The 27,823-nt window shown below is 45.4% G+C and overlaps 1 protein-coding gene across 2 annotated transcripts in view; it reads right to left on the reverse strand.

Annotated features, from left to right (window-relative positions):
- Window positions 1–1,193: 1,193 nt before the first annotated feature.
- The window catches only part of LOC132884731 (endonuclease domain-containing 1 protein-like), a 37,918-nt gene continuing 11,288 nt past the window's right edge, over window positions 1,194–27,823 (reverse strand). For both annotated transcript variants that reach the window (XM_060918626.1, XM_060918627.1), the window contains exons 2-3: window positions 26,868–27,241; window positions 1,194–1,786 (exon numbers count right to left, since the gene is read on the reverse strand). In XM_060918626.1, coding sequence (XP_060774609.1) covers window positions 1,229–1,786; window positions 26,868–27,173 — 864 coding nt within the window. In that variant the 5' untranslated portion in view covers window positions 27,174–27,241 and the 3' untranslated portion in view covers window positions 1,194–1,228. The remainder of the gene's footprint in view (window positions 1,787–26,867; window positions 27,242–27,823) is intronic.

The following is a 27,823-nucleotide window of genomic DNA, read 5'->3' on the forward strand; positions in this document are numbered from 1 at the left end:
GGTGGGTGTGGCTGCAAGTATTTGACTGTGTGAAGACAGTTCAGTTGATTGAATGAGCCAAGTCAGGTGTGCTATTGGCTAGTTCGTTGCTTGGTTACGGTTACAAAAATTAGCAAATTTTGTCAACAAAATGGCTGACTCTGCTGACTCAGCAATGCCGCGTTTTGCTATATTTGATGAAGTAATGATAAACCAATTGAAAGCTGCAAGTGAAAATGAAAATACCAAAAAAAAGTACGAATTTTTGGCTTTCCGTGTTTAAGAAATGGGCCGCAGAAAGACAAATAAACGACTCTCTAGTGGCGTATGAATGCTGCGAGTTAGACAAGGTGCTATCGCAGTTTTATGCAGAAGTGAGGAAAGAAAACGGGGAAAACTACAAACCAGACTCTCTTAAAGTAATGCAGGCAGCATTGGATCGGCATCTGAGACAAGAGAAATATCCAGGATCAATCCTGAAAGATGTTACTTTTCAAGAATCATGAAAAGTCCTCAAGGGAAAAGCAAGAGATTTGCGAAAACAAGGAATGCTTTAGAAACTGATTCAAATGTGCAAGATAGTCTCGCGCCCTGATTGGTTCAGAAAATGTGAATGACAAATGTTGTGAACTTGAATGGCTTCCGAAGTATGAATTTGGCCCTATATATTATAAACAAGTAATTGTATGGTTCCTCGTAAAATTAAGGATCAGTTTCACTCGTGATTTTGACGGTTTTGAAATTGCCCTCGTCACTTCATGACTCTGGCAATTTTCAAAACTTCAAAATCACTCGTGAAATTTAATCCTTAATTTTACTCGGCCCCATACAATTACCTATACTACTACTACTACTACATTTCTTGTCTCCAGAAAGTGTTACTGTGCAGTGTGATAAAATGACGAGGCGACAAAATCGACCAGTTTCACAGCAAACAGTGAAGTTTTATTAAAGATCCACAGGGTGATTAACAGAGAAATGCATCAGATGAGACACAGGCTTTATTTAATTATTTTCTTCAATGGTACCATGATTAATGCAGCATTTTCTTTCTTTCTTTCTTTCTTTCTTTCTTTCTTTCTTTCTTTCTTTCTTTCTTTTAAAAATCGCCATTAATTAAGCAAAACAGTTTTCATGCTTTTTTTAAAGATCAAAATAACAAATTTCAGGTTAAGAAGAAGCTTAGCAATCAATTTGGTTTTTAACTGATTGCTGAACAAAACATTACTGATCAGATTAAAAACTAGTTTTAGCAGTTTGTTCCTGGAAACACACTGAACGGCTGACCATACAGTTTAGAGAGTCGGCGATTCAGGTTGGCCATGGAGGGATTCCGGACATTGAAATCCACCATCCTAGCGAGGTAGGCCTTTGAAATGATTTGACCCTGATTGATGTCACAACAGAAAGCAGCCCAGAAATATCCGGGAATGTTAACACCTTGAGGTTTTTCTCTATTTTGTCTTCTTATGGGGATCCATTTATCCCCTGGAACCACCCCAGTCACTATATAAGTGGGGTTTTCTCTACTTGGTCTGCACATCTTCTGTATGTAATCCTTCATCGGTATCTCTACTTTTTGTTCCCATTCATTATTTTGACCTGGTGTTTGTGGTGCTATATTAGTAAATGTGAAGGTGGAATCTGCCTGAGCCTGATCAGAAGCAAACAAATGTGGAAACACATGACCTTTCGTATACACACTGCTCTCTGCATAGTCTCTGTCCACAGCCTGGTGAGAATATTGTTCCATCTCAGCAGGAGAGATCACAATCATCATCGCTCGACTGTCTTTCCTGTTTTCCAGCTGTTATGAATGAAGAGAAAGAAGCTGTTAGTCAGTGAAAAACACTGATCTCTACATAAAATATCTGGACAGCTCATTGGCCAGTGAAGGTGAAGCCATCTGGCCGCCAGATTACCAGTCACATTGGATCGGTATGGTCATATCTCTGCTGAGGAAGCCACACAAAACTGGACATGTTATTTATAGTGTGTGTGTGTGTGTGTGTGTGAGAGAGAGAGAATGGTTGATTTTTGTGGGGTGTTTGTGTTTTAATCATAATTTACAGTATTCAGTACATTTTATCATCATGGACACATTCAGGAAGATTACTGCAGATTTTATTATTATTATTATTATTATTATTATTGACCAAATAGAAAATAGATAGACAATACATGCATAAGAAAGTGTATATAAAGATAGCGTATATAAAGATATGAAAGGAATGGGAGGTAAAGCTGAGAAAATAAGAGGAGGTAATGAAACGGAAAAAAGTCAGGAAATACTTTTCTTGGGGCAAATTTGATTGGATAGGGCCACTGAGCTCTACGTAAAAATCTAGAAAGCTCATAGCTTGTGCCCCACAGTTTAAACAAGTGAAGCCATCTGGCCGCCATATTACCACACCCATCATGTGTATTTGGCTTATGAGTTAAACTGTGGTATCCGATCAAATTTTCCCCAATAAAAGTATCTCCTGACTTTTTTCCTTTCATTCCCTCCTCTTATTTTCTCTACTTTACCCACATTCCTTACATATCGTTATAGTGCTCCCCTTCACTGTTATTGCTCCCCCTTTTTCCAGTTCAGTCTCTAATCAGTTTATTGAATGGCTCATTTACAACTATAATTATTCAGTTTTTCTTTGTACAGGAGATCATATATCAGACGCCATCCAAGAAATAAGCCACTGACTGGGAAATATGACCAACCCTGATTTAAGAGTACTTATCAATCTACTCACACTCCATTTAAACTAAAATCATTGTTAAAACAGACAATCTCACCCATTTTGTCAATTTGTGCAAGTAGGCGTGTGTAGATGATCTACATTGTCAGTTGTGCTTAGTCTTTAGTAAAAGAAAATAACTCCTGACCAAACTAGAACAATAACATCTCTCTTTTTATTTGCATCCCTCACTGCCATTTCTGCCTAAGGCTACGGTCCTTCTTTCATTTAGGCTCCTGAGGCTCGTTTACTCCCTTCGTTTTACTTTTTGAATTTGAGCCGTTGAGCTTGAGCTCTCACATTCAATATCAAACATGTCTAGACTTTGGCTTTGATCCAGTCCAGGACATTTCCACTGAAAATCTGACCCAGTCACAGTGTTCATTCCAGACATCAGTGTCAGATTTTCAACAAAAACAGACAAGACGATGAGACGGATTTTCTGTTATTTTTTTCTTTCACTCTTGCAAACCATCATAAAATGCTATAGGGGGTCCATGCAAACAGCACTGTGCGCACACCTGTATCAATGGTCACACACGATCAATACTCACAGATGAAATGTCCGTCCACAACCTCTGACTTGACGATTCTTTTAAGTTCGTTTCTTAAGACACGTATTTTTAAGTATGTTACCTCGCTTGTTGACAGTTTCGGCGAACACTTCCGCCTTCTTCAAAACAGTCACCAGATGTCGAGTGGTGACGTGCCTTATCAGCTGATGTTACTCTATGGAGGCGTGAACATCCCGCCCAATTTGACAGGTAGTCCACGCCTCCTGCTGTCAGGTCGCTGCCCCAGGACTGCGCTCCAGGTGTGCGACAGCGCGTACGCTCCCTCATCCCGGTTCATGGTCCTCTGCGCCCGCTTACGTATCTCCACTGCCTCCAAAATCCAACGCTGGTATCTATTCTCTTCAGCGCGAATGACTCTGGCCTCTTCCCAATTCATAATATGATTTTGTCGTTTGCAGTGGTCTGAAATGGCTGATTTTAAGTTTTCTTGGTTTGCTTTTTCTTTTTTCGGATCTTGTGAGTCTTTTTGTTGTTTCTTTTTCACATTCTAATTGGTGTTCTTTCCTGCGAGTGTGGAAGCATCTGCCTGTTTCACCAATATAGACTTTATTGCATGAGCGGCAAGGGATTTCATATATGATATTGCATTTATTGTCCAGTTGTATTTTATCTTTGGGGTGAACTAGCAGCTGTCGGAGGTTCTTGTATGGTTTGACCGGGGTGTTGATGTGGTATTTCCTCATGGATCGTTGGATGTGTTCTGTGACTCCTTTTATGTATGGTAGTGTGACAAAGCCCCGGTTTGTTTTTTCTGTGTTTTTTCTTGTTTGTTTGTTTCTTTCCTTTTTTTGTGTCTGTGATTTTCCTTTTCGAATTGCCCACGGTGGATATTGGCAGTTTTTTAATGCCTGTTGGATGTGTTGTTCCTCCTCCTGTCTGTCTTTCTCCTCCGTGATGTTCTGTGTTCGGTCGTATAGTGTTCTGATTACTGACATTTTGTGTGCGATGGGATGTTCAGATGTCCAGAGAAGATATTGGTCGGTGTGTGTAGGTTTTCTGTATGTTGTAATTCTGATGTTCCCTTCTTCTGTGTGGTGTATTTTTAGGTCCAGAAATGCTATTGTCTTGTCCGTTTCCTCTTCGTGTGTGAATTTGATGTTGCCTGTCTTGTCTATGGAGTTTAGATGATCCGTGAGTTGTTGTGTGTGGCCTGTTTTGGTTATTTCAAGAATGTCATCAACATATCTTTTCCAGAAGATAGGTTTGCAGTCATCCGGTGCTGTTTCTATGGCTCGGGTTTCCAGATCCTCCATAAAAAAGTTGCATAGAGTGGCAGATAGCGGGTCCCCCATTGCAAATCCCTCTTTTTGTCTATAGATTGTACCTCTGTATTGGAAATATGTGGACGTGGAAATGAAATATAATAGTTTTGTTACGTCCTGTGCTGTAAGTTTTGTACGTTTTTTCAGGGTTCTGTCTGCTTTTAACCGGTTTTCTACTATGTTAAGAGTGTTTGTGACTGGTGTTTTTGTAAAGAGGGATATGACGTCATGTGATACAAAGATTTCATCCTTTTTTATCTTGATTTCCTTTAGTTCTTTCACCAGTTGTTTTGAGTTTTTGCAATGGTATTCCGTAAGTCCGAGGAGTGGTTTAATTATGTCTGCCAGTGTCTTGGAAAGGTTGTAGGTAACTGATCCTATACTGTCTACTATGGGTCTTAGTGGTGCTCCGGGTTTATGAATTTTCGGTGTGCCGTATATCCGGGGGGTGATGTCTGCTGTGGGGATGAGGTGGTTGTATGTTTGTTTATCAATTTTGTTGTCATCCATTAACGGTTTGAGTAATAGTTTGTCTTTTTTTCTTTTCCTCCGTCGGGTCTTCATCTCATCATCTCTAGCCGCTTTATCCTTCTACAGGGTCGCAGGCAAGCTGGAGCCTATCCCAGCTGACTACGGGCGAAAGGCGGGGTACACCCTGGACAAGTCGCCAGGTCATCACAGGGCTGACACATAGACACAGACAACCATTCACACTCACATTCACACCTACGCTCAATTTAGAGTCACCAGTTAACCTAACCTGCATGTCTTTGGACTGTGGGGGAAACCGGAGCACCCGGAGGAAACCCACGCGGACACGGGGAGAACATGCAAACTCCACACAGAAAGGCCCTCGCCGGCCATGGGGCTCGAACCCAGGACCTTCTTGCTGTGAGGCGACAGCGCTAACCACTACACCACCGTGCCGCCTCCGTCGGGTCTTTTTTGAGTATTTCATATGTGTTGGGGTCCGTGAGCATTTCATTCATTTGTTTTTCATATTGATTAGTGTCCATGATAACCGTGGTCCTCCCTTTATCAGCCGGTAGTATTGTTATTTTCTTGTTCTTTGTGAGTGTTCTGATGGCTTCCATTTCCTGTTTAGTTGTGTTTCTGGGTGGCGGTTTAGCTGAGGTGAGGATGCCTGCTATTTCGTTCCTTAGGAACGAAATATCATATATCATATATGAAATCCCTTGCCGCTCATGCAATAAAGTCTATATTGGTGAAACGGGCAGATGCTTCCACACTCGCAGGAAAGAACACCAATTAGAATGTGAAAAAGAAACAACAAAAAGACTCACAAGATCCGAAAAAGAAAAAGCAAACCAAGAAAACTTAAAATCAGCCATTTCAGACCACTGCAAACGACAAAATCATATTATGAATTGGGAAGAGGCCAGAGTCATTCGCGCTGAAGAGAATAGATATCAGCGTTGGATTTTGGAGGCAGTGGAGATACGTAAGCGGGCGCAGAGGACCACGAACCGGGATGAGGGAGCGTACGCGCTGTCGCACACCTGGAGCGCAGTCCTGGGGCAGCGACCTGACAGCAGGAGGCGTGGACTACCTGTCAAATTGGGCGGGACGTTCACGCCTCCATAGAGTAACATCAGCTGATAAGGCACGTCACCACTCGACATCTGGTGACTGTTTTGAAGAAGGCGGAAGTGTTCGCCGAAACTATCAACAAGCGAGGTAACATACTTAAAAATACGTGTCTTAAGAAACAAACTTAAAAGAATAGTTATAATTATCAGACATAATGAATTTCCACTACATACTCTGACTTGACGGTTTGTACAGTTCACTGCTGCACATGCAGCCATTGTGCTTGTATTTTTTTCCCACCAACTCTATAAATAACTTGTTTGGTTTTGTGAAGAGAAGAGCAGAGCTGTCAACTGATCACTACCTGGTGGCGAGCTGGATCAGATGGTGGGGGAGGAGGCCGGATAGAGCTGGCAGACCCAAACGAGTAGTGAGGGTATGCTGGGAACATCTGGCAGAGGCTCCCGTCCATCAGATCTTCAACTGCCACATCCGGCAGAGCTTCAACTGCAAACCGGGGAGGATGGGGACATTGAGTCTGAGTGGACCATGTTCCACACCTCCGTTGCTGAGGTGGCCATGCAGAGCTGTGGCTGCAAGGTTGTTGGTGCCTGTCGTGGTGGTAATCCCCGAATCCGGTGGTGGACACTTGTGGTGAGGGGAGCCGTCAAGCTGAAGGAGTCCTATCGGACTTGGTTAGCCTGTGGGTCTCCAGAGGCAGCTGACAGATACCGATGGGCCAAGCGGAATGCAGCTCTGGTGGTCAGTGAAGCAAAATCTCGGGTGTGGGAGGAGTTCGGCGAGGCAATGGAAAGTGACTTTTGGTTGGCTTCAAAGAGATTCTGGCAAACCATCTGACGGCTCAGGAAGGGAAAGCAGTGCTCTGTCCCTAATGTTTACAGCGAGGATGGAGTGCTGTTGACCTCAACTGGAGACATCGTCCAATGATGGAAGGAATACTGTGGCAGCAGGGGCGTGGTCAAGCGCCGGTCTGTGACAGGAGGGCGGAGTCAGGGAAGGTAAGTGGCAGAATCACTACACCTGATGGCAATTAACCTGTGTTTGTCTGCGTCTTCCCAGTGACCACGCCCTATTTAAGGAGGGAGAGCGAGAGCAGAGGAGCTGATCCCCGAACTAGATGCTGGTTGTGTTGATGTGTGTCTGTTCATTCGAAAAGTTGTTCACTGAAAAGTGTGGCAATAAATCCCTTTGCAAACCTGCTCTCTGTCCTGCCGTCCTCTGTGCTCCACTCACCCCTATTGAACTGCTACAAATACTTTGAGGATCTCCTCAATCCCACCTTCATGTTGTCTGAGGAGATTGCAGAGTCTGAGGGTGCTTGGGAGGACTCGCCCATCACAGGGGCAGAGGTTGCTGAGGTGGTTAAAAAGCTCCTCAGTCACCGGGCTCTGGGGGTGGATGAGATTCGTCCTGAGTTCCTGAAGGCACTGGATGTTCTTGGGCTGTCTTGGCTGACACGCCTCTTCAACATTGCGTGGAGGTCAGGGACAGTGCCTCTGGATTGGCAAACTGGGGTGGTGGTCCCCTTTTTTAAAAAGGGGGACTGGAGAGTGTGTTCCAACTATAGGGGATCACACTTCTCAGCCTCCCTGGGAAAGCCTATGCTGGGGTTCAGGGCCCACTACTGTGGGCCATTCGGACCCTGTATGACTGGAGCAGGAGTTTGGTTCACATCGTCGGCAGTAAGTCGGACTCGTTCCCTGTGCATGTGGGACTCCACCAGGGCTGCCCTTTGTCACCGGTTCTGTTCATAACTTTTACTGTATGGATAGAATTTCCAGGCACAGCCAAGCGGAGGAGGCTGTCTGGTTTGGTGGCAGCAGGATCACATATCTGCGTCTCTGTGGATGATGTGGTCCTGATGGCTTCATCAATCTGTGACTTACAGCATGCGCTGGGACATTTTGCAGCTGAGTGCGAAGTGGCTGGGATGAGGATCAGCACCTCCAAGTCCATGGCCATGGCGCCAGAAACAGGTGGAGTGCCTACTCAGGGTCAGGGGGGAGTTGTTACCTAAAGTGGAGGAGTTTAAGTATCTCTGAGTTTTGTTCACAAGTGAGGGTAAGGGGGAGCAGGAGTTGGACAGATGGATCGGGGCAGCCTCAGCAGTGATGTGGACACTAAACCGGTCTGTTACGGTAAAGAGAGAGCTGAGCCAAAAGACAAAGCTCTCAATTTACTGGTCCATCTACATTCCCACTCTCACCAATGGTCACGAGCTATGGGTAGTGACCAAAAGAATGAGATCATGGATACAAGCGGTAGAAATTAGTTTTTTTCCGCAGGGTGGCTGGGCTCTTCTTTAGGGACAGGGTGAAAAGCTTGGTCATTCGGGAGAGACTCAGAGTAGAACCGTTGCTCCCCCACATCGAAAGGAGTCAGTTGAGGTGGTTTGGGCACCTTGTTATGATACCCCCTGGATGCCTCCCAAGGGGGGGTTTCTGGGCATGCCCCACCGGGAGGAGACCCCAGGGCAGACCCAGGACATGCTGGAGAGATTACATCTCTCGGCTGGCCTGGGAACACCTCAGTATTCCCCCAGAAGAGCTGGTGGAGGTGGCCAGGGAGAGGGAAGTCCGGGCTGCTCTGCTTAGGCTGTTACCCCCATGACCCGGATCTGGATAAGCGGTAGAAGATGGATGGATGGATGGATGGTTTTGTGTAGCTTCCATTCATCTAAATGACTATTCTGCTCCATGATGGGAGTGGTAAGATGGTGACCAGATGGCTTCACTCTGATGAGCCTATGAGCTGTGAGGGAAATTTATTGGATGAACATTCCTATTCTCTGTGTTTCTGTGTGTTGAGCTCAAGTGGCCTAGTGAACTGAGAAAGTTGTTTTTCCCATGTTGTAATCGCCTTTCTGTGGCCTTGGTGGTGATAAGCAGGATGCCTGAGTTCTCCCTAACTACGCATCCACCTGCACATACCAGAGCATGCCAGGTGCACGCTTTAACAAAGTTTCATAGAAAATCTTGAGCCAATCACGTGAAGACGCGAGCAGTAAGCGAATGCCTTTAGAGTATAATAGATAACAGCCACTAAAACACAACTCAGAGTGCGCGTACTCTCTGCATCATCAGAAGTGGTGTCTTCTTCTCTTCTTTTTCTATTTTATATATCTGTTTTATATGATCTACTATAATAAATAACTGAAAAGACAACTGCTAAGCGTTCTGAAGTGTTTATTAGAAATTTCCATTATAATTTGGCGTCCTTGGGTGGGCCCTACGAGTCTGATCCTTGGACGATGGAACACTCCCAAGGCTACAGTGCGGAGCTGAGAACTCGGATGAGAGACCAGACTGTCAGGGCTCACCGAACCAGTAAGTGACAACTTTGGGTTCTTGTGTAAAGAAATTAGTGGAAACAGTATTTAAAGACTGATACAAGAGACAGACAGAGATTTGTCCTAGTCAATGAAGACTGATAAGAGATGGACAGAGATTGTCCCAGTCAAGGAAGACTGATATAAGAGATGGACAGAAGTTTGTCCAAGCCCAGGAGGACTGCTAAGCTGTGGTACCATCAATATGTTTGCTGAAATGGATAAAACACAATTTTGAGACAATAAACCGCGAGTAGTTTATTGGGTTGTGTAAGAGAAATATCCGCCTAAGTGACGACTGGGTAATGGCTCACCTACTTGAGAGAAGGAAGTACGGGTGCGTGCCTCGACAGACTCACGTTCAGCGATTCATAACTGGGAAAGAATTGAATCTTGCTCCCTTTGTTCTGTGTGAACAACTGGCCCGTCGTAGGACGGGATAGAGAGGTTCGATCACAAAATCACCAAGACACACCGGTGTGCACGCAAAATATTGATGAATTAACAGAGTACTGTCCTCCTCCAAATTCTGAAACAGAGAAATAGATTTTGTACACATGCGTGAGTTGTCTTTGAGGTTGTTGTGCTAAATGATACCTACTTTTAGCTGAAGGTAAATGTCAGATAAATTGTTTACTAATAAGAACATACCTAAAGGATTATTGTGTCGCATTTTTGGACATAGTCCAACTTGTTCTTCTTGTAATCCTAATATAAAACTCAGCCATTGTTGTCATAACCTATTGATATAACAGTGTACAATGAGGAATAGAAACTGTAAGTTAGGGAAAGAAAAGAAAAAGCAAGTAAGTGTGAGGCTACATGTGCTATAATAAGAATTGGGTGTTCCTATGACAGCCCAAACATCCAGTTTATGAAAACCTCGTATGGCGAGGATTATTTGGCATAGTTTGACATATAGGTAAAGGACTTAGGATTCCCTGAGAAGGGCAGTTTTAGTCCCAGGCAGATAGAACAGTTAGAAGAAAAGTTGAAACGGAAGGAAAAAGAAGAGTCTGCAGATAATATTAAGTTCTTAGGGGACTGGAGGGTGTTTTCTGCATGGAAAGAAGAAACACTTAAGAGAGAGTACAAAAGAGAGAAACGACAGGCAGAGCTCTCACCCTCTTCTCAGTGTTTGAAATTTCAGATGGACCCTGACCTGGAGTCTGCCCCATCACCCCGACACACACTGCCTCCTCAGCAAGGCGGAGCATCACTCCCACAAGTGCTTCACCCACAGAAAGGGGGAGAAGTCGAGACAAAGCAAAAAAAAAAAAAAGAGCCTCTGGAATCTCTCCCAGCCTACCAGCCACCTCCAGCATCAGCGCTTCCCCTCACTTCTCCATCACACACGAGATCCGGTCTTGCATATGGCGACGGAAGAGACACCCTCTCCTGGACCTGACCACATGCTCACCAATGGGTCCACAAGGCCATAACCTAAAGTCTGAAGTCCTTCATCTTCCAGTGGTGGAAGTGGCTGGAGCTGACAGCATGCTTCTCGTCCACGGACCCTGGATGACAGCTGACATGAAGGAAAGCATGGCTTCTCTTCCCAACGTGAGAGAGGTAGGAGGAAAGAGATTTGGTAATGAGCTGTTGATATTTTACAGAGAATTCCGACTGACCACCCATGAACTTCGCCGCCTGCTCATGACCAAGATGGGTATAGATTGGAACAAAGTTTCCAAAGAGTGGCCGGAAGCTGACCAGCGAATGACTACACCAGACTGGAGCGCAGCTGGCAATAGTGAGTACAGAGATACCATCACTGCTCTCTGTGCTCATCTGGACAGTGCTTTTCCCTTGAACATAGACATGACTAAGATCAGTATGTGTAAGCAAGAAGATGGAGAAGTGGTGTCAGTGTTTCTCGCCCGTCTCACCGCCATGCATGAGAAACACAGTGGCCTGACCATACCCGTGACCCTGGCTGGAGTGGAAGGCACTCCTGAAGTCTGGGAAGCGCACCTGCGGAACAGTTTCATGAACGGTATGGATCCAGCAGTGGCCAAGTCAGTAAAGCAGCTCTGTCTCCTGTGGGAAACTGCCAGTCTCACCAAGATCGAGCAGTACGCTGTGCATGCAGAAAAGCTGCTGAAAGAGAAGGAGAAGAAAAAGTCAACACAAAGAGACCAAGACCTACACGCCGCCACTCTCAGTCTTCTCCAGACTGCTCAGCCTGGACCTAGAGGAAGAGGTCGAGGTAGGGGCCGAGGCAGGATGACCTGGGGTGACTCATCCTGGATAAAAGGCGCAACCCGCTACAACTGCAATCAGAAGGGACACATTGCTCGAGATTGTCTCCACAGTAGCAGGCAGAAGCCCCATGAGGAGTACAGCAAAGCAGACTGACGGGCGGACTACGGGAACGGGCCCCACACAGAGAACAGGGGAGGTAACACACACACACACACCTGATGATACACATAGACAGGAGCATTCATATAACGTTAAACACATTAGTAGCAGCACCTGCATGCAACAGCAAGACTACACAGAAACGCCCGATACACCAGTCCAGATAGATACACCTGAAGTTGCATTAAGTTTGTTAAAATACACAACTACTCCCTTCTCTAAACTCCCTTGTATGCCCCTCACTGTATGTGGGCATGTGTTAACCTTTTTAGTAGATCCTGGAGCAGGACACTGTCATACAACATGGGGTACTTCCAGTAGACCTACCGCTCAGCTCAAATTCTATTCAGATGATGGGCATCTCAGGACGACCTGTAACCGAAACTTTCTCAGTCAACCTCCTGTGTAAAAGCAAGGGAGGAATAGTCACGTCCCACTCATTCCTCATCTCACATACATGTCCAGTAAATTTGTTAGCACGCGATTTAATGTGCAAATTAGGACTAAATCTCACGTCCACTCCAGATGGACTAACTATTGAAATAACTGAAATGTGCAGTGTACAGTATGGGTTTGGAAGCCCCCTGTATGTGTATGTCTGGCGGCTCTGCTCAGATCAACTCGCACAAACTCCCAAACACCTTGTACAGCTCGCACACTTGAACACCTCATCAGTTGACACAGATTATATATGAAAGAGGAAGATTTGCATTGCACAGCACATGTTCACCAAGGGCAAGATGTCGAGTTTGAAAAGACTTGGTTTGCAGACCCCCATGCACGTGAAAGATTGACCCTCAAAACTACATATTGGTCTAAACATTATTGCACTGTGCAGGTCCATTTTACTTGTTGTCCAAACAGCTGCATCAATGTTAATCGCAGTGTTCTCAAACATGTTATACGCGGCCTCGTATCAGAGGACTCTGAGGTTGACTGCTGCCAACATGATTTCTTTGACATCGTTAATTCTATACCCCATGTCTCGTTAGCAAAGCCATGAGCCACCCATTGGAAAGACGTGGGGAAATGGGTCAAGAAGTGTGCAGTCAATGGCAATGAATGGTCCTAAAACAGAGGACCCTAGTGTGTTGTTTTGCCAAAAGCTTGGGGTCTACAAACAAAGTCATGCTATGTGTGTGCATGTTAAGTGCAGTGTAATATTAGCCACTGATGACCAGGGTCCTGGGGACCCTGGCCATAGTGGCTTGTTGTCTCTGTTTCCACAGGCATAACTCCAGCAGAGGTGCACCCCCAATTGGCGGGAGTTCCAAATTCCGTTTGGGCGAAGGGTAAACATGATGTAGGCCTAATAAAGAATGCTGAACCAGTGGTGATCACCCCCAAATCAGATTTCAGGCCTAAACAGACCCAGTACCCACTCAAACCAGAAGCAATCGCAGGTATAAGACCTGTCTTTGATTCATTGCTGAAGGCAGATGTAATTGTCCCTTGCCAGGACTCTCCAGTGTGCACTCCTATTTTTCCAGTTAAGAAGGCAAGAAAACCATCCCAGCCCGATGAGTGGAGGTTTGTCCAAGATCTGCAAGCAGTCAATGCTGCGGTTGTTTCGTGCACGCCTGACGTCCCTAAAGAGCGCTCTGCAGACCACATCCACTCTGGGATTGCCTGACCCCAATAAACCATTTTTTCAAACTGTAGATGAAAAGAAGGGTTTCATGACCTCTTTTTTTTTTTGCAGAAGCACGGGGATAGATTAAGACCTGTAGCCTACTTCTCCAGCAAATTGGACCCAGTGGCGGCTGGATTTCCTGTTTCCTGCGTGTAGTTGCTGCAGCTGAAAAGGTGGTAACTGCTTCCAGAAATATTGTGGGGTACTCTAACCTCACCCCTTTTGGTCCCACATGCTGTCTCCCTCCTTCTGTTGGAGAAAAAGACGTCACATTTGTCAGCACAGAGATGGTTAAAGTATAACACTGTCATACTTGATATGCCTAACATCATTGTGAAACGTTGTTCTGTTCTGAATTCTGTCTCTCTTCTCCCTACAGAGGACGATGGAGAGCCACATGACTGTGTTGCTCTCACTAACTATTTTTGTTCCCCCAGGGCAGACTTAAAGAGCGACCCTTTGGAAAATCCAGACATGATTCTCTATGTGGATGGTTCAGCCTCCAGAGATGGGAAAGAACAAAGTAGGTTTTGCCGTAGTCTCAGATCACGAGGTCCTCAAGGCGTTGTGTCTGTCCTCAAACCTGTCGGCACAGGCCGCAGAGCTCTGTGCCCTTATCGAGGCATGCAAATTAGCTGCAGGGCAATCTGTCAATATTTTTATGGACAGCAGGTACACATTTGGCGTTGTGCACCATTTGGAAACACAAAAATTCTCACTAGCACAGGATCTCCCATTGCACATCATAAACTGGTCTCTGAGTTGTTGGATGCTATTCTACTCCCTAGAGCCATTGCTGTGTGCAAGTGTGCTGCCCATACTAACAATACTGATCTTGTGTCTCAAGGAAATGACAGGGCGGACGCAGCAACTAAGTGTGCAGCCTCAGCTTCCAGTTCACCCTCTAACCTTGCTTTTCCTCAGGTTTCTACCTCCTGTTTACAGCTAGCGGACCTTCAGAGCACTGCCACCCTGGATGAGAGACGAGTCTGGAAACAGGCCAGCTGTATCTTTGGAAACTTGGTCTAGGTTTGTCCCTCGGGCTGTCCCTGTCTACCAAAACACATGTTCCCTTTCTATGCAAAATTGGCCCATGGGCTCACCCATGTGTCAAAAAGGGGGGATGGTAGCAGAAGTAATAAAGAGATGGTTCACAAAGGGGTTTTCAAATTATGCTGCAAAATTTTGCAAGCAATGCTTGATATGCGCACAACATAATGCAGGTCAAGGTATCAAACTAACTCAAGCAGTACACCCAATACCAGACAAACCATTTGCTCATCTCCAAATGGACTTCATTGAACTGACACCTAGTGAAGGGAAAAGGTATTGCCTGGTAATAGTTGATGTTTTCAAAATGGGTTGAAGTATTCCCCACAGCTAAACAAGACTCAGAGGCAGTAGTCAAAGCACTCCTGAGAGATATAATTCCTAGGTGGGGTATACCTAGCAAAATCTCAAGTGACAATGGAACACCCTTTGTTAATGCAGCCCTAAAGAAAATAGGAGCATTCCTAGGGATAGACCTGAAACAACATTGTGCCTACCGTCCTGCCAGCGTTGGAACAGTAGAGAGGGAAAATGGGTCCCTTAAAAATAAACCAAGCAAGCAAAGCTTGTGCAGAAACAGGACTAGGATGGACAAAGGTCCTCCCTGTAGTACTCACACAAATGAGGATACAAACTAGGCCTAAACATGGGTTAAGCCCATTTGAAATTCTGTTTGGATGAGTACCCAACACGGGGATAGGGCCAGCTCAAGGAACACTGCCGGACACCACGCTGTGTGATGATGCAATGTTGAACTACTGTGCAACGTTGTCCTCTGCTTTGAAATCTATCCACAAACAGGTAAAAGAAGCACTTCCCAAACCCGCTGAGGGACCTCTGCACGATCTACAACCAGGGGATTGGATAGTGGTGAAGGACTTCCGACGAACCAAGTGGAACAAGCCACGGTGGAATGGCCCATTCCAGGTCCTGCTCACGACCCCAATGGCAGTGAAGGTCACAGGCAGAGTGACATGGATCCACGCTAGCCACTGCAGGAGGGTTCCTGAACCGGCTGAGCAGGAGGGAAAAGAAGGCCTAAGTGACCCAGATGCTGACTAAAGCTCATGAGGAAGAAAAGCATCACTGCATGGAACAGTGAGAGTATCACATCAATCATGCACGCACCCTCAATAGGGAAGAGTATTTCAATGTCTAGCCGATAGATAAGTCTTAGGGTTTCGAGTTTCCTCCAAGTCCCGGTGAGGTGGGATGAGGGCTGATAGGGCGTGCCCGCCCTCTGAGCACCAACAAACATCAAGAAGGACAAGGGTAGGGTGACCAGACGTCCCGGTTTTACCGGGACAGTCCCGATTTGGGGTTGTGTGTCCCGAGTCCCGACAAAAGTCTGTCAGGACACGGATATGTCCCGGGTTTCGCCACTCGCGACGTTTGCGACTGAGCAGCGTGGGAATCATTAGCGGAGAAATGTCTGCATTTACTATTTTGATGAATTGACAGGAATCGCAAACTTTCTTGGTTACTGCCCCCTGGCCCTGTGGCATGGGTGTTTATTTAGCCACATTATTCCAGACAACAGAACGTGTTGCCATGCAACAATAAAATAAACATTAACTGGCACGAATGTTCTTTGTCTAGTAGCTAGCAGCAGTAATGCCACAGCAATTATGCTGAAAAGAAAATGTACCTTTTCCAAAGATTTACAGGGCACCTACCCCTTCCTCCGAGAGGTGCAGAACAATGCGCACGAAGCCTACTGCGCACACTGTAAGTATTTTGTTCTTGTACTGAGTTGGGTAGCCTACGTTGCAAATGATGTGCGCTCCTGTGGTGCCGCGGACTAATTTTGAAATTATCCCTTATTAAAAGACTTAATGCAATCTCTCCCTGTGTCAACCCCTGATCAAAATATTGCCTTATTAGGTGATCGATTATTCCAGACATTCTAATGACCAAAGTTGCATCTATACAGAATGAGAAATAGCCCCAAAGTCAGCATATCACAAGTCTCTTGGCGCACCTGAATGAACCATTTCTCAGCTGTTTACTCGAGATCATGAAATAATTGTTTTGTTTTCTCGAGATCACGGAATAATTGTTTTGTTTTCTCGAGATCTCGGAATAACGGTTTTGTTTTCTCGAGATCTCAAATTAGTTGTGTTGTTTTCCCGAGATCCTGAATTAATTATGTCGTTATCTTGGGATAACAAGGTGAATAAAAAAAAGGATTATATGAAGAGCCTCGGATTATATGAAGGGCCTCTCTCGGCTTCCGTATATATTCTCAAATCACTTGTCTCTTTTTTGTTTCTGTTTAACATACCATTCTGACAGTTTGGCCATATTGCTGTGTTGAACAGCTTGTTGCACCTTCCATTAAAGTGTTCACTTTTGTCCACATCTTCTTGCTTTATTCATTCAGTTGTGGGGAATGGTTAGTAAGGTTGATTCTGACCTAGACTATGTTGAGGTCACATATCTACTTTTTAAGTTCATGCTATAGTGCATACAATTTTAGAGATATAGCCTACATGTGCATATGCATTCTTCTCGGTGTTCTCACAAACACATGAAATAAATCAGTTTAAATGTGGCCTATGGACATAGCCTGGCCTATTCTCAGCCATTACAAAATCTGTTGTCTGACCATAATTTAACTGATCTGTATACCACTATGCTACTAGATAACAGAATGCCTGTTTGTTTTATTTCATGTGAGATGTTGATAAATGTGAGCTTCAACAAAATGATAAGAGCACCTCTCTGAGTGTCACATTTACGTAAAAAAAAGGTGTGCGTGCACGAGCATGGTCGCCCGCAAAAGTGTCCCGGTTTCAGACTAGGGAAATCTGGTCACCCTAGACAAGGGTTAACTTGGTAACATCACTGAGGCACTGAACAAGATGCTCAAGGTTGCTGAACAATTACGAGCAGATGAACATGGAGGAGTTGAAGACAGCTGATGGTGTTGGTTCAGTGGATGGAAGACTCTGATTCCATCCACCATACCGGTCCTGGGTTTAGTGATTGTGATGCGATGTTTGCTCCCTGTTTTCTGTCAATGTTGTATGTCTGTGTTTCAGAGGCAGCTGACAAATATTGGTTACCAGATGGTGAAAATAGACCCAGACGACTGGCCTGACTGGCCTCCAAACCCACACAAAGACTACAACCCACCGTTTGACGACGTCAGCACAGCTGATATGAAATTAGCCCTACCTTAAAACACACTCATTTGTGGTTGCTTTTCTGTTCTATTGTTTCCTGATCTATGTATATAGCTTGCTAGCATTAACTTAAGACATCTATGTCTTACAAAACAGCCTTAGCATTATCCCTGTACGCTCAATGACGTGTTAAGTCGAATCTCTCTGGGAACTCTTACCACTGAAATTGTGTACATTTTATTATTATAGGATAAAAAGGGGGGAAATGTGAGGGAAATTTAGTGGATGAACATTGCTATTCTCTGTGTTTCTGTGTGTTGAGCTCAAGTGGCCTAGTGTACTGAGAAAGATGTTTTTCCCATGTTGTAATCGCCTTTCTGTGGCCTTGGTGGTGATAAGCAGGGTGTCTGAGTTCTCCCTAACTACGCATCCGCCTGCACATACCAGAGCACACCAGGTGCACGCTTTAACAAAGTTTCATAGAAAATCTTGAGCCAATCACGTGAAGACACAAGCATTAAGCGAATGCCTTTAGAGTATAATAGATATGTAAGAATATAATCCTGAATACTCCTAAACCTACTCTTGTAAATGCGCGGCCCAAGGGTGACTGTCGTGTAGTGTAGCAGTTTAGGGTTAACTTTAGGCCAGAGATAATACGTGCTGCTCTGTACATTTTGTACTTTTCACATGTTCTGTTCCCGTTTCATATTCTGATTTTGTCTATGTTTTTGTGTGAAACATCTTGTTGAACTGTGCATAACTCCTGTGTGACCTTGATACTGAGTGTGCAAAACACATTCCATAACTTTCCACTGCTGATACTCCCTATGAAGTGTATATAAACGCCCTGACGCAGCTGTGTGTCAGGACACGCCGAGAATAAACCAGATTGATTTAACTCATGTGGTTCGCTCTCTTCTTGTCCTCGGAGATCTCCTGGTAACGCATCTGAACAGCACGCAGCGCAATCTTAACAATTTGGTGACCCCGACGTGATACTCTCAATCAGGTAAGACATGTTTGATTGACTACCTGGTTGGAAGTAGTTCCGTAGTGCCCTAAGGAGGGCTTTGTTTTCCCTGGTTCGAGTCCAGGAAGAGCGCGCTATAGAAATTTGTGTAGTGCCCTAAGGAGGGCTTTGTTTTCCCTGGTTCGAGTCCAGGAAGAGCGTGCTATAGAAATTTAGATAAATATCTGCTGTTTGTTTCTGTTCAGATCCGTTTGCTTTAATGTACGATGGGGGGCTCGTATCCTAAACCTGAGGTCACAGACACCCCGGCGGAATGGATGAATAAGTGTGGTTTAGGCTATTACGTTACGCCGTGGCTGGACAATTTGGCTGGGTGGACGGAGGCAAATCCTCAGATTCCATCGTATCCCCGTGATGGGACGTTTAATCCAGGCTTCCTTGCTTCAGCGCACCGTATGATTTATGAAAGCTTAGGCGATCCGGATTGGGACCGCCCTTATATGCGCGCAGGGTATGATTTACGAAGAAATGGTTTGACATGAAGAAGGTATGGGATAAATCAAAGGGTGTTTACACCCCGAGACCTGTTTTAAAGGCTATTCCAAAACCAAAACTTTCTCAGTTAACCTCCCATGTAAAGCGAGGGAGGAATAGTTACGTCCCACTCATTCCTCATCTCATATACATGTCCAGTAAATTTGTTAGCACATGATTTAATGTGCAAATTAGAAGTAAATCTCACATCCACTCCAGATGGACTAACTATTGAAGTAAGTGAAATGTGCGGTGTGCAGTATGGGTTTGGAAGCCCTCTGTATGTGTATGTCTGGCAGCTCTGTTCAGATCAGCTCGCACATTTGAACACCTCATCAGTTGACACAGATTATATGATGAGGAGCGTTTGCTCGAAATAGTCGATGTGTTGCAACCTAGAAATGACGTCGCTATGAATATAAAGGAAGAAATAGCTCCGGCTCAGGAAGGTGGCCGTCCGCGTCAGCGCACCGTGTCGACATTTTTTTGGAGGGACACACCGAATGCTTTGCAGCTCCTGCGTGAGCAGTTAACTAGGTATTTACTGGCTATGAAACAAGCGAACCGTGATCTGTCGCAGGTTACTAACTGTAAACAGGAAAAGTCAGAAGTGACGTCGGCCTTTTGGAAACGTTTTGGTGAAGTTTGGCAGCACCTGGGTGGGTTAGAATTGGACATGACTCAACCCAATCCAATGTTCCTGTCCACCTTTTTATCTAACTGCCGCCCTGAGGTTCAGAACGTTTTGAAACATCACTTGAGCGATAGGACTCATTTGGTCCTTCGCCAAGCGGGTGAACGGTTGAGGACAATGGAAAGTGATGGGTTGTTAGATTGTAAGACTAATAAAGCATGTTTATCTGTGGCCCCACAGGGCCCCGGGTCGTATCGTCATAATAATGACAAAACACGCACCGGGCCTCGCACATGGTCGGGTGGGAACCGGAAGAAAACAGGCAGGTGCCACTATTGTGGAAAGGAGGGCCACTGGATGAGGGAATGCTATGCGCGGCGGAGGGATGAGCAGAGTAGGACGGGAGAATTAGGGGATGTGTTGCAAGGCCAGAATCCCGGACCTAAGGGCTATCGGCAGAATAACGGACAGGACCAGCGCTATCACGCCCCGCTATAGGGCTGCCCCCAGGGTACGGAATCCACAGCCGTTGCCATGTTAAATCTCTCTTTTAGCTCTCCTCGTAACGCGGAGCTCCCTCTTGTGCCTCTGTGTTTGGCAGGAAGGGAGTATCCGTTTATACTTGATACTGGGGCCACTATGTCCTCAGTAGGGAGGGATTATGAGGGTCCTTTATCTACACGGTTTGTTAGCTCTGTGGGGATAGAAGGGGTTCCTTTTGACTCTAGTTGTACACCACCCTTACCTGTCATCTGCACTCTGGACCCTTCATTGCGTTTTTCACACTCTTTCATTTTTATGCCAGAGTGCCCTTTTAATCTTTTAGGTCGCGACCTCATGAGTCTTCTCGGACTCTCGATCTCCTTTAGCGGCTCACACATGATTGTTGATACTCCGGACGGTGCTCCGCCTGATGTTTTTGCTCTATCCAGTTCTGTGCTGCCACATAACATTCTGAACGCTGCTTGTACGTCCCAAGCTTTTTCCCCTGTTCTCTCTGCTCTTCCTAACACCCTGTGGGCGGATCATAAGGACGATGTGGGCTCTGTGAGCTGCTCTCCGTATGAAGCTGTTATTAAACACTCTACACCTGTTTATGTTAAACAATACCCTCTGTCTCCTAGTAAGCTCGATGGTATTGACAATATTCTACAATCTCTTTTGCAGCAAGGTGTCGTGGTTCCTTGTGTCAGCCCGTATAACACCCCAGTGAACCCGGTCCCAAAACCGGATGGCACATGGCGCCTCACTCAAGATCTACGTAAAATAAATGAACTCATCGTTCCCGTGGCTCCAGTGGTCCCTGACGTTCCTTCTCTTATGTCTTCTATTCCGTGTGACCATGCTTATTTCTCTGTGATTGATTTGTGCTCTGCTTTTTTCAGTGTTCCTGTGGGCCATGAGACTCAGCCCCTGTTTGCTTTCACACACAGGGGAAGACAATACACGTGGACGCGGTTGCCACAGGGTTTCATTGACTCACCGGCGGTCTTCACTGCCGTATTGCGGGACGCGCTGGCTGATCTCTGTCTTCCCCGGGGCTCCACGGTGCTCCAGTACGCGGATGATCTTCTGGTAACGGCGGAGGATCAAGACGCTTGTGCTGCCGCCACATTGTCTCTCCTCACACTCCTGGCGCAGAAGGGTTTCAAGGTCTCCCGCACGAAGTTGCAGTTTTGCCTCACAACTGTTCGCTACTTGGGACATGACCTCTCCCAGGGTTCCAGGAGGCTTAGCCCGGAACGCGTTCAAGTCATTATGGACACTCAGGTACCTGCAACCAAGCACGCTCTCATGGCATTTCTGGGCCTCATCAATTACTGTCGTCAATGGATCCCTGACTGTTCAATCTATGACAAGTGTTTGCGTTCAGCTATAAGTCACTCAGATCCTTTGACTCAGCCCCTGGTCTGGACTGAGGACATGCTAACGGCCTTCAAGGCTCTGAAGCAAGCTTTGTGCTCCGCCCCTGCTCTCGGGCTGCCGAACTATCGTTTGCCGTTTCACCTGTATGTGTGCAATCAGAAGGGGACCGCCTCTGGGGTGCTGGCTCAGGAGCACGGGGGGGGCATGCGACCTTGCGCGTTTCTGTCTAAAACTCTTGACGCTGTGGCACAAGGGCTTCCTGGCTGTCTTAGGGCTGTTGCTGCGTGTGCTCTCATGGTCACGGACGCTGAAAAACTTGTTTTGTCGCATCCGCTCATTTTACACACTTCACATGACGTCGTGTACATTCTGCGGAATCTTAGCACTCAGCATTTGTCTGCTCAGCGTCGCTCTGGCTATGAGTTTATTCTTTTGGCCACAGAGCATCTCACTGTTAAGCCCTCCTCGTCGTTTGATTCTGTCGCCCACGCTCTTCAGCGTCTTCTTAACTCACAGGATGACGATGTTGCGTTTGACTCACATGACTGTCTTTCTAATATCGTTTTTGAAACTAGCATCCGCCCAGACTTACACTCCACCCCTCTTTCCACAGGCGATTCTCTTTTTGTAGATGGTTCCTGTTCCCGCCCTGCGGATGGTGTGTTCCTGTGTGGTTACTCTGTTTGTCGCCTCCCTGATGAAATTGTTGAAGCTCATTCTTTGCCTTTTTCTTCTGCTCAGGCTGCGGAGCTCTATGCTTTGACTCGCGCATGTATTTTGGCTCAAGACACAGACGTTACTATTTACACCGACTCACGCTACGCTTTCGGCGTGGCGCACGACTTCGGCCGCATTTGGGCGTCTCGGGGGTTTACGACAGCCGACGGTAAGCCCATTTCTCATTCTTCACTTGTTACTGATTTAATCACCGCCTGTCTCCTTCCGTGCACGTTGGCCATTGTTAAGACACGCGCGCACACAAGAGGGGACTCATTTGAAGTAAAGGGCAATTCATTCGCTGATCGAGTCGCTAAAGCTGCAGCCGCATCCGGTGTCCTGCCTCCAGGCTTTAATTGCGCTTTAGTTTCTACTGATCGCATGGTTAGCGCTGTCTTACCTGACATAGATCTCATTTCTATCCAGGCCTCGGCCTCTGTGGCAGATACACAGTTCTGGGACGCCCAGGGCGCGACAGAGAAGAGTGGCGTTTTGCTTGACGCACAGGGCCGTCTTTGTTTACCTCGTCACTGTACTCCCTTTCTCGTCCGCGAGTTCCATGGTCCCACTCATCGCGGCCGAAGAGGGGTAGTGGAAGATATGAACAGAACATTTTGCATCAATAATTTGCACACAGACGCACACAACATTCTGGACAAGTGTTTAACGTGCGCCCAGAATAATCTATCTAAACCAGGCGCGGTACATCAGCACCTTCCCATACCCGACACGCCTTTCCAAGAATGGCAGATCGACTTCACTCACATGCCAAAGCAGGGCCCGTTCAAATACCTTTTGGTCATGATTGACAAATTTTCACGGTGGATTGAGGCTTTCCCGTGCAGCAAAGAGAACGCCCGAACAGCAGTGAACAAACTTACACAGGAAATTATCCCACGTTACGGTCTTCCGGTAGGAATTGACTCTGATAAGGGAACGCCGTTCACCTCTAAGGTAACGCAGGAGCTATGTAAAGACCTCAAGATCAATTGGCGTTTTCATATCCCATACCATCCACAGTCCTCTGGCATTGTGGAGCGCGCGAATAGAACAATTAAGGGTAAGTTGCGTAAGGCTATGCAAGACGCAGGCACGAAAAATTGGGTCCAAGTTTTACCGTTGGTCCTCGCTGATATGCGCATGACTGCTCAGGTCGCTCTCGACAATTTATCTCCGTACGAGCTCGTCATGGGACGCCCCTTTCCTGTCCCTTGGCGTAGAGGCATGCAGGTTATAGGAACGGGTGATCTTGAAGTACATCTCAGCGAGTACGCGGTGGGTCTCATGCGGGTGCTGGATGAGTATTGGGCGAGAGTAAATTCCAAAAAGCCTCCCATTCCAGAGGCACACACTCACCCCTTTGAGGTAGGGGACAGAGTTTTAGTAAAGAGATTCGCTAAACTAAACGCTCCCATGGAGGAGTCACCCTACAGTGGGCCCACCGATGTACTCGCTGTAACTCGCACGGCTGTGCTAACGGACCTTTTTCCACAGTGGATCCATGCCAGCAGAATAAAGAAGGCTCCAATGTAATAGAAATCTATATTGTTGATGCTTAACAGATTTTTGTGTTTCAGAAAGTTGCTGTGACAATAGCTGACGGCCTTTTCAGGGATCCCCTTCCAGCATCTGGAGCAATCCAGTTTCGGCTGATCTACAAAGAGGGGATGGTTGGTGAGTCTTGCAAAGTTCTGGGCTGAAGAGTCTGAAAAGCACGGGAGCCTGTGATATTTTTCGCCGTCTGCACCCTGTGAGCATTAGAGAACAAAGTCAGTGACCAGTATGACTTTCTTCATCATCGTGCTGATCTCAACGCTTGGGGCAGGGTTACCCGCACAAGCAATACACCGGGACCCAAGGGATAACGAGTTTTGGAAATATATAAACTTCACTGTAAAAACATCAATGAATATGAGTATACCTTGTTATGTGTGTTCTTTGTTACCCCATGACAGCAGCGATCCTTTTCCGGTCCGAATAGCCCCATCTAACTACTCTAAGGTTAATATGACATGGCTCAGCCTGTGGCCCTCGTATACTCAAACTAAGGTTTTCCTGACAGACAATACAGACCCAGAGGTAAGGTTGTCGGCCAAGACTGGGGTGTGAATAATACTCTGGGCTTGCGTCAGAGTATTAAAGAGGGGATTGTAAGAATATAATCCTGAATACTCCTAAACCTACTCTTGTAAATGCGCGGCCCAAGGGTGACTGTCGTGTAGTGTAGCAGTTTAGGGTTAACTTTAGGCCAGAGATAATACGTGCTGCTCTGTACATTTTGTACTTTTCACATGTTCTGTTCCCGTTTCATATTCTGATTTTGTCTATGTTTTTGTGTGAAACATCTTGTTGAACTGTGCATAACTCCTGTGTGACCTTGATACTGAGTGTGCAAAACACATTCCATAACTTTCCACTGCTGATACTCCCTATGAAGTGTATATAAACGCCCTGACGCAGCTGTGTGTCAGGACACGCCGAGAATAAACCAGATTGATTTAACTCATGTGGTTCGCTCTCTTCTTGTCCTCGGAGATCTCCTGGTAACGCATCTGAACAGCACGCAGCGCAATCTTAACAAGATAACAGCCACAAAAACACAACGCAGAGTGCGCGTACTCTCGGCATCATCAGAAGTGGTGTCTTCTTTTCTTCTTTTTCTATTTTATATGATCTACTATAATAAATAACTGAAAAGACAACTGCTAAGCGTTCTGAAGTGTTTATTAGAAATTTCCATTACAGAGCTCTCCAGATTTTTAGGTAGAGTTCAGAAGATACAGCACTTTAACACAGAAACCAAATACACGCAATGGGTGTGGTAATATGGCGTCTTGGACGGTTCACTCGTCTGTACAGCGCGGATTGGACAATGAGCTCTCCAGAAATTTTAGGTAGAGTTCAGTGGTGAAAACTCATTAAAACGTCCTTCACAGGAATCAGAAACACTAAAACGTGCAGCACAGGAAGGTTTTAGCTTTCAAAGGGAGTTTGTGAAAAAGGTTTCCCTTGATGTTTACTTCATGGACAGAACCAGTGGTGTAGTGGAGATTTTTAAAGTGGGGGTACGCGATTCGTGACGTCATCGATTTGATATCATGTCAGAAGCGGTAGCCTTTGTTTGGTCGCCTATGTTTGGTATGAATGATTTGTATAAATGTTACGTTCTTTTATCAACACAAGAGGGCACAAGAAGACACTTTTTTCCAGACATTTTTATGTGTGCAATTTTCATTCGTGTTTGTCAGTACAGCCCAACTGTTATGGCGAAAAGCTGCGGTTTATTTTGTCTCCAATAAATATGCCGAAATGGCTAAAAAGGAACAAATTCGCCTTCTCCTTCCGAATGCATCGTCGTAGACAGCACCACTCTGCTGCTGGAACTCAACATAAACTTGCATAGGTTTAACATGGACTATCAGGCGTGAAGCCAAAATATTGGAAATTATGATACACAAACACCTTTGTTCATGTTCGATTCATGTTCATTTGAGCCGAGCTGCATTCGGAATTCGATATTTTTACTAGCCTACTTACTGCCGTGGCAACAGCTGCAGCATGTGTCCAGAAGTTCAAAAAAAGTCACGTCACTCACTCACATCGCATACAAACCAGCAATGGGCTGAAATTTATTATAAAAGGCACCAATCGAATAAATCAAGCATTTAGTCTGGCGCGATTGAGGCACCTGCGGATACAAAATACATGACATGCAGCCATTGGGTTAAGCCCTACCATGCACTCCTTCTTAAAGACTTGAGTATTTCTTTAAATTTATTATCATTTCACTTTTTTGGATGTACAACAAAACACTAAACAGGAAGGCCACAAAGATTATGAATTTCAAATCATATATATAATACAGTATGTGGTGAAATTATCCGCGTAAGGATGAGCAGGCAGGCGATTATATCAGTTCTGTTGCCCTCTCGGTGCTGCTGCATGAACGCCCGGAAATCACACACGCACACACACAGAGACCCTACTGTTATTATTAGGCTATTCAAAATCATAGGCCTATACTGAGCAAAAATCGCATTAGAACTTCAAAGATCATAAAGCATTAAACCGACAGATGGCGGAGTCAACCGTTTACATAATTCTAATATCTCGGCTGCGTTTAGAATGTATTCTACTTTGCGTCGCTACGTTTTACGTAACGTTCGATTGGAGGGCATTGATGATGAGCACAAAGGCACGTGTCACTTACTGTAGAGCGGATAAACTCAGCCCATTGAATTACAGTTTGTTTTTTGTTTTTTTTATCTCACCTCGGGAGAAGTGGGTGGACGGCGTCCCCCCGCGTACCACGCCCACTACACCCCTGAATTGTGAGGCAGGAAATGAAATGAAATAACAGAACGACTCAGTGACTCATTCTGATTCTGAGTGACACATTTAAAGAGGCTGAATCATTTGTGAGCATCATGATCTGCGTTTTTCTTTTTTAAAGGGCAGTCAAGCACCTCAGCAGCTTCTCAGTCACACATGGCTCGTATAGACAATGCTCCACTCACCTGGGGCTCATTTTTCCACTCTTCGTTTCGGACGGTTTCCTTATACCCAGTGTATTTGTAGGCTGAGTAGACTGGGATCCTCCGCTCAGTGTCATAGAGTGTTGCAAATCTGTAATTGTTTTCCAAGCGCTGACAAATCTTCTGATACTGACTTCCAGAGAAGACAGTCGGGACGATGATCTGATTTTGGTTTGCTGGGTTTCGGATGAAGAAGGAAGGACAGGATTGTTGGAAAAAACCCACAACCTCCGTCAGGGTCGGTGAGGAGAAAGCGGCGAGCAGGAGCACCAGAGCGAGGAGCTTCATCCTGATACACGGTGGAGGAGTGTGTGAGGAGTGTGAAGGGTGTGTGATGATGGAGAGCAGAAATCTACCTGAGGACAAGAGGAACACAAACAATACTCAAGTTCATCATCTGAATCCATCCATCAATCTGTTAATTATCGTTTTAAACAAAGAAACAAAAAAACAAATCAAACAAAATTAAAACAAACTGTCGTCTCCAATTTTCCATTTCACATCAAATCTCTTTAAACTCGGACAGTTTTGATATTTTCAGGTGATCTTTCTGCATCACAGCACGAGATAAACACGGTTCACATGTGATCAGAAGTGGAGTCTCTCAGTTAACAACCTCTGTGGACGACAACTGACCTGAAGATTATTCTAAATACAACAGAATTAATTTAAATATTATTCATTTCTTAATGTCTTACATCGTTATTTAAAATAAATGTACAGTGGGGCAAAAAAGTATTTAGTCAGTCACCAATTGTGCAAGTTCTCCCACTTAAAAAGATGAGAGAGGCCTGTAATTTTCATCATAGGTACACTTCAACTATGAGAGACAGAATGAGAAAAAAAAATCCAGAAAATCACATTGTCTGATTTTTAAAGAATTTATTTGTAAATTATGGTGGAAAATAAGTATTTGGTCAATAACAAAAGTTCATCTC

Source organism: Neoarius graeffei, chromosome 4 (genome assembly GCF_027579695.1).
Source record: "Neoarius graeffei isolate fNeoGra1 chromosome 4, fNeoGra1.pri, whole genome shotgun sequence".
Taxonomy (NCBI): domain Eukaryota; kingdom Metazoa; phylum Chordata; class Actinopteri; order Siluriformes; family Ariidae; genus Neoarius; species Neoarius graeffei.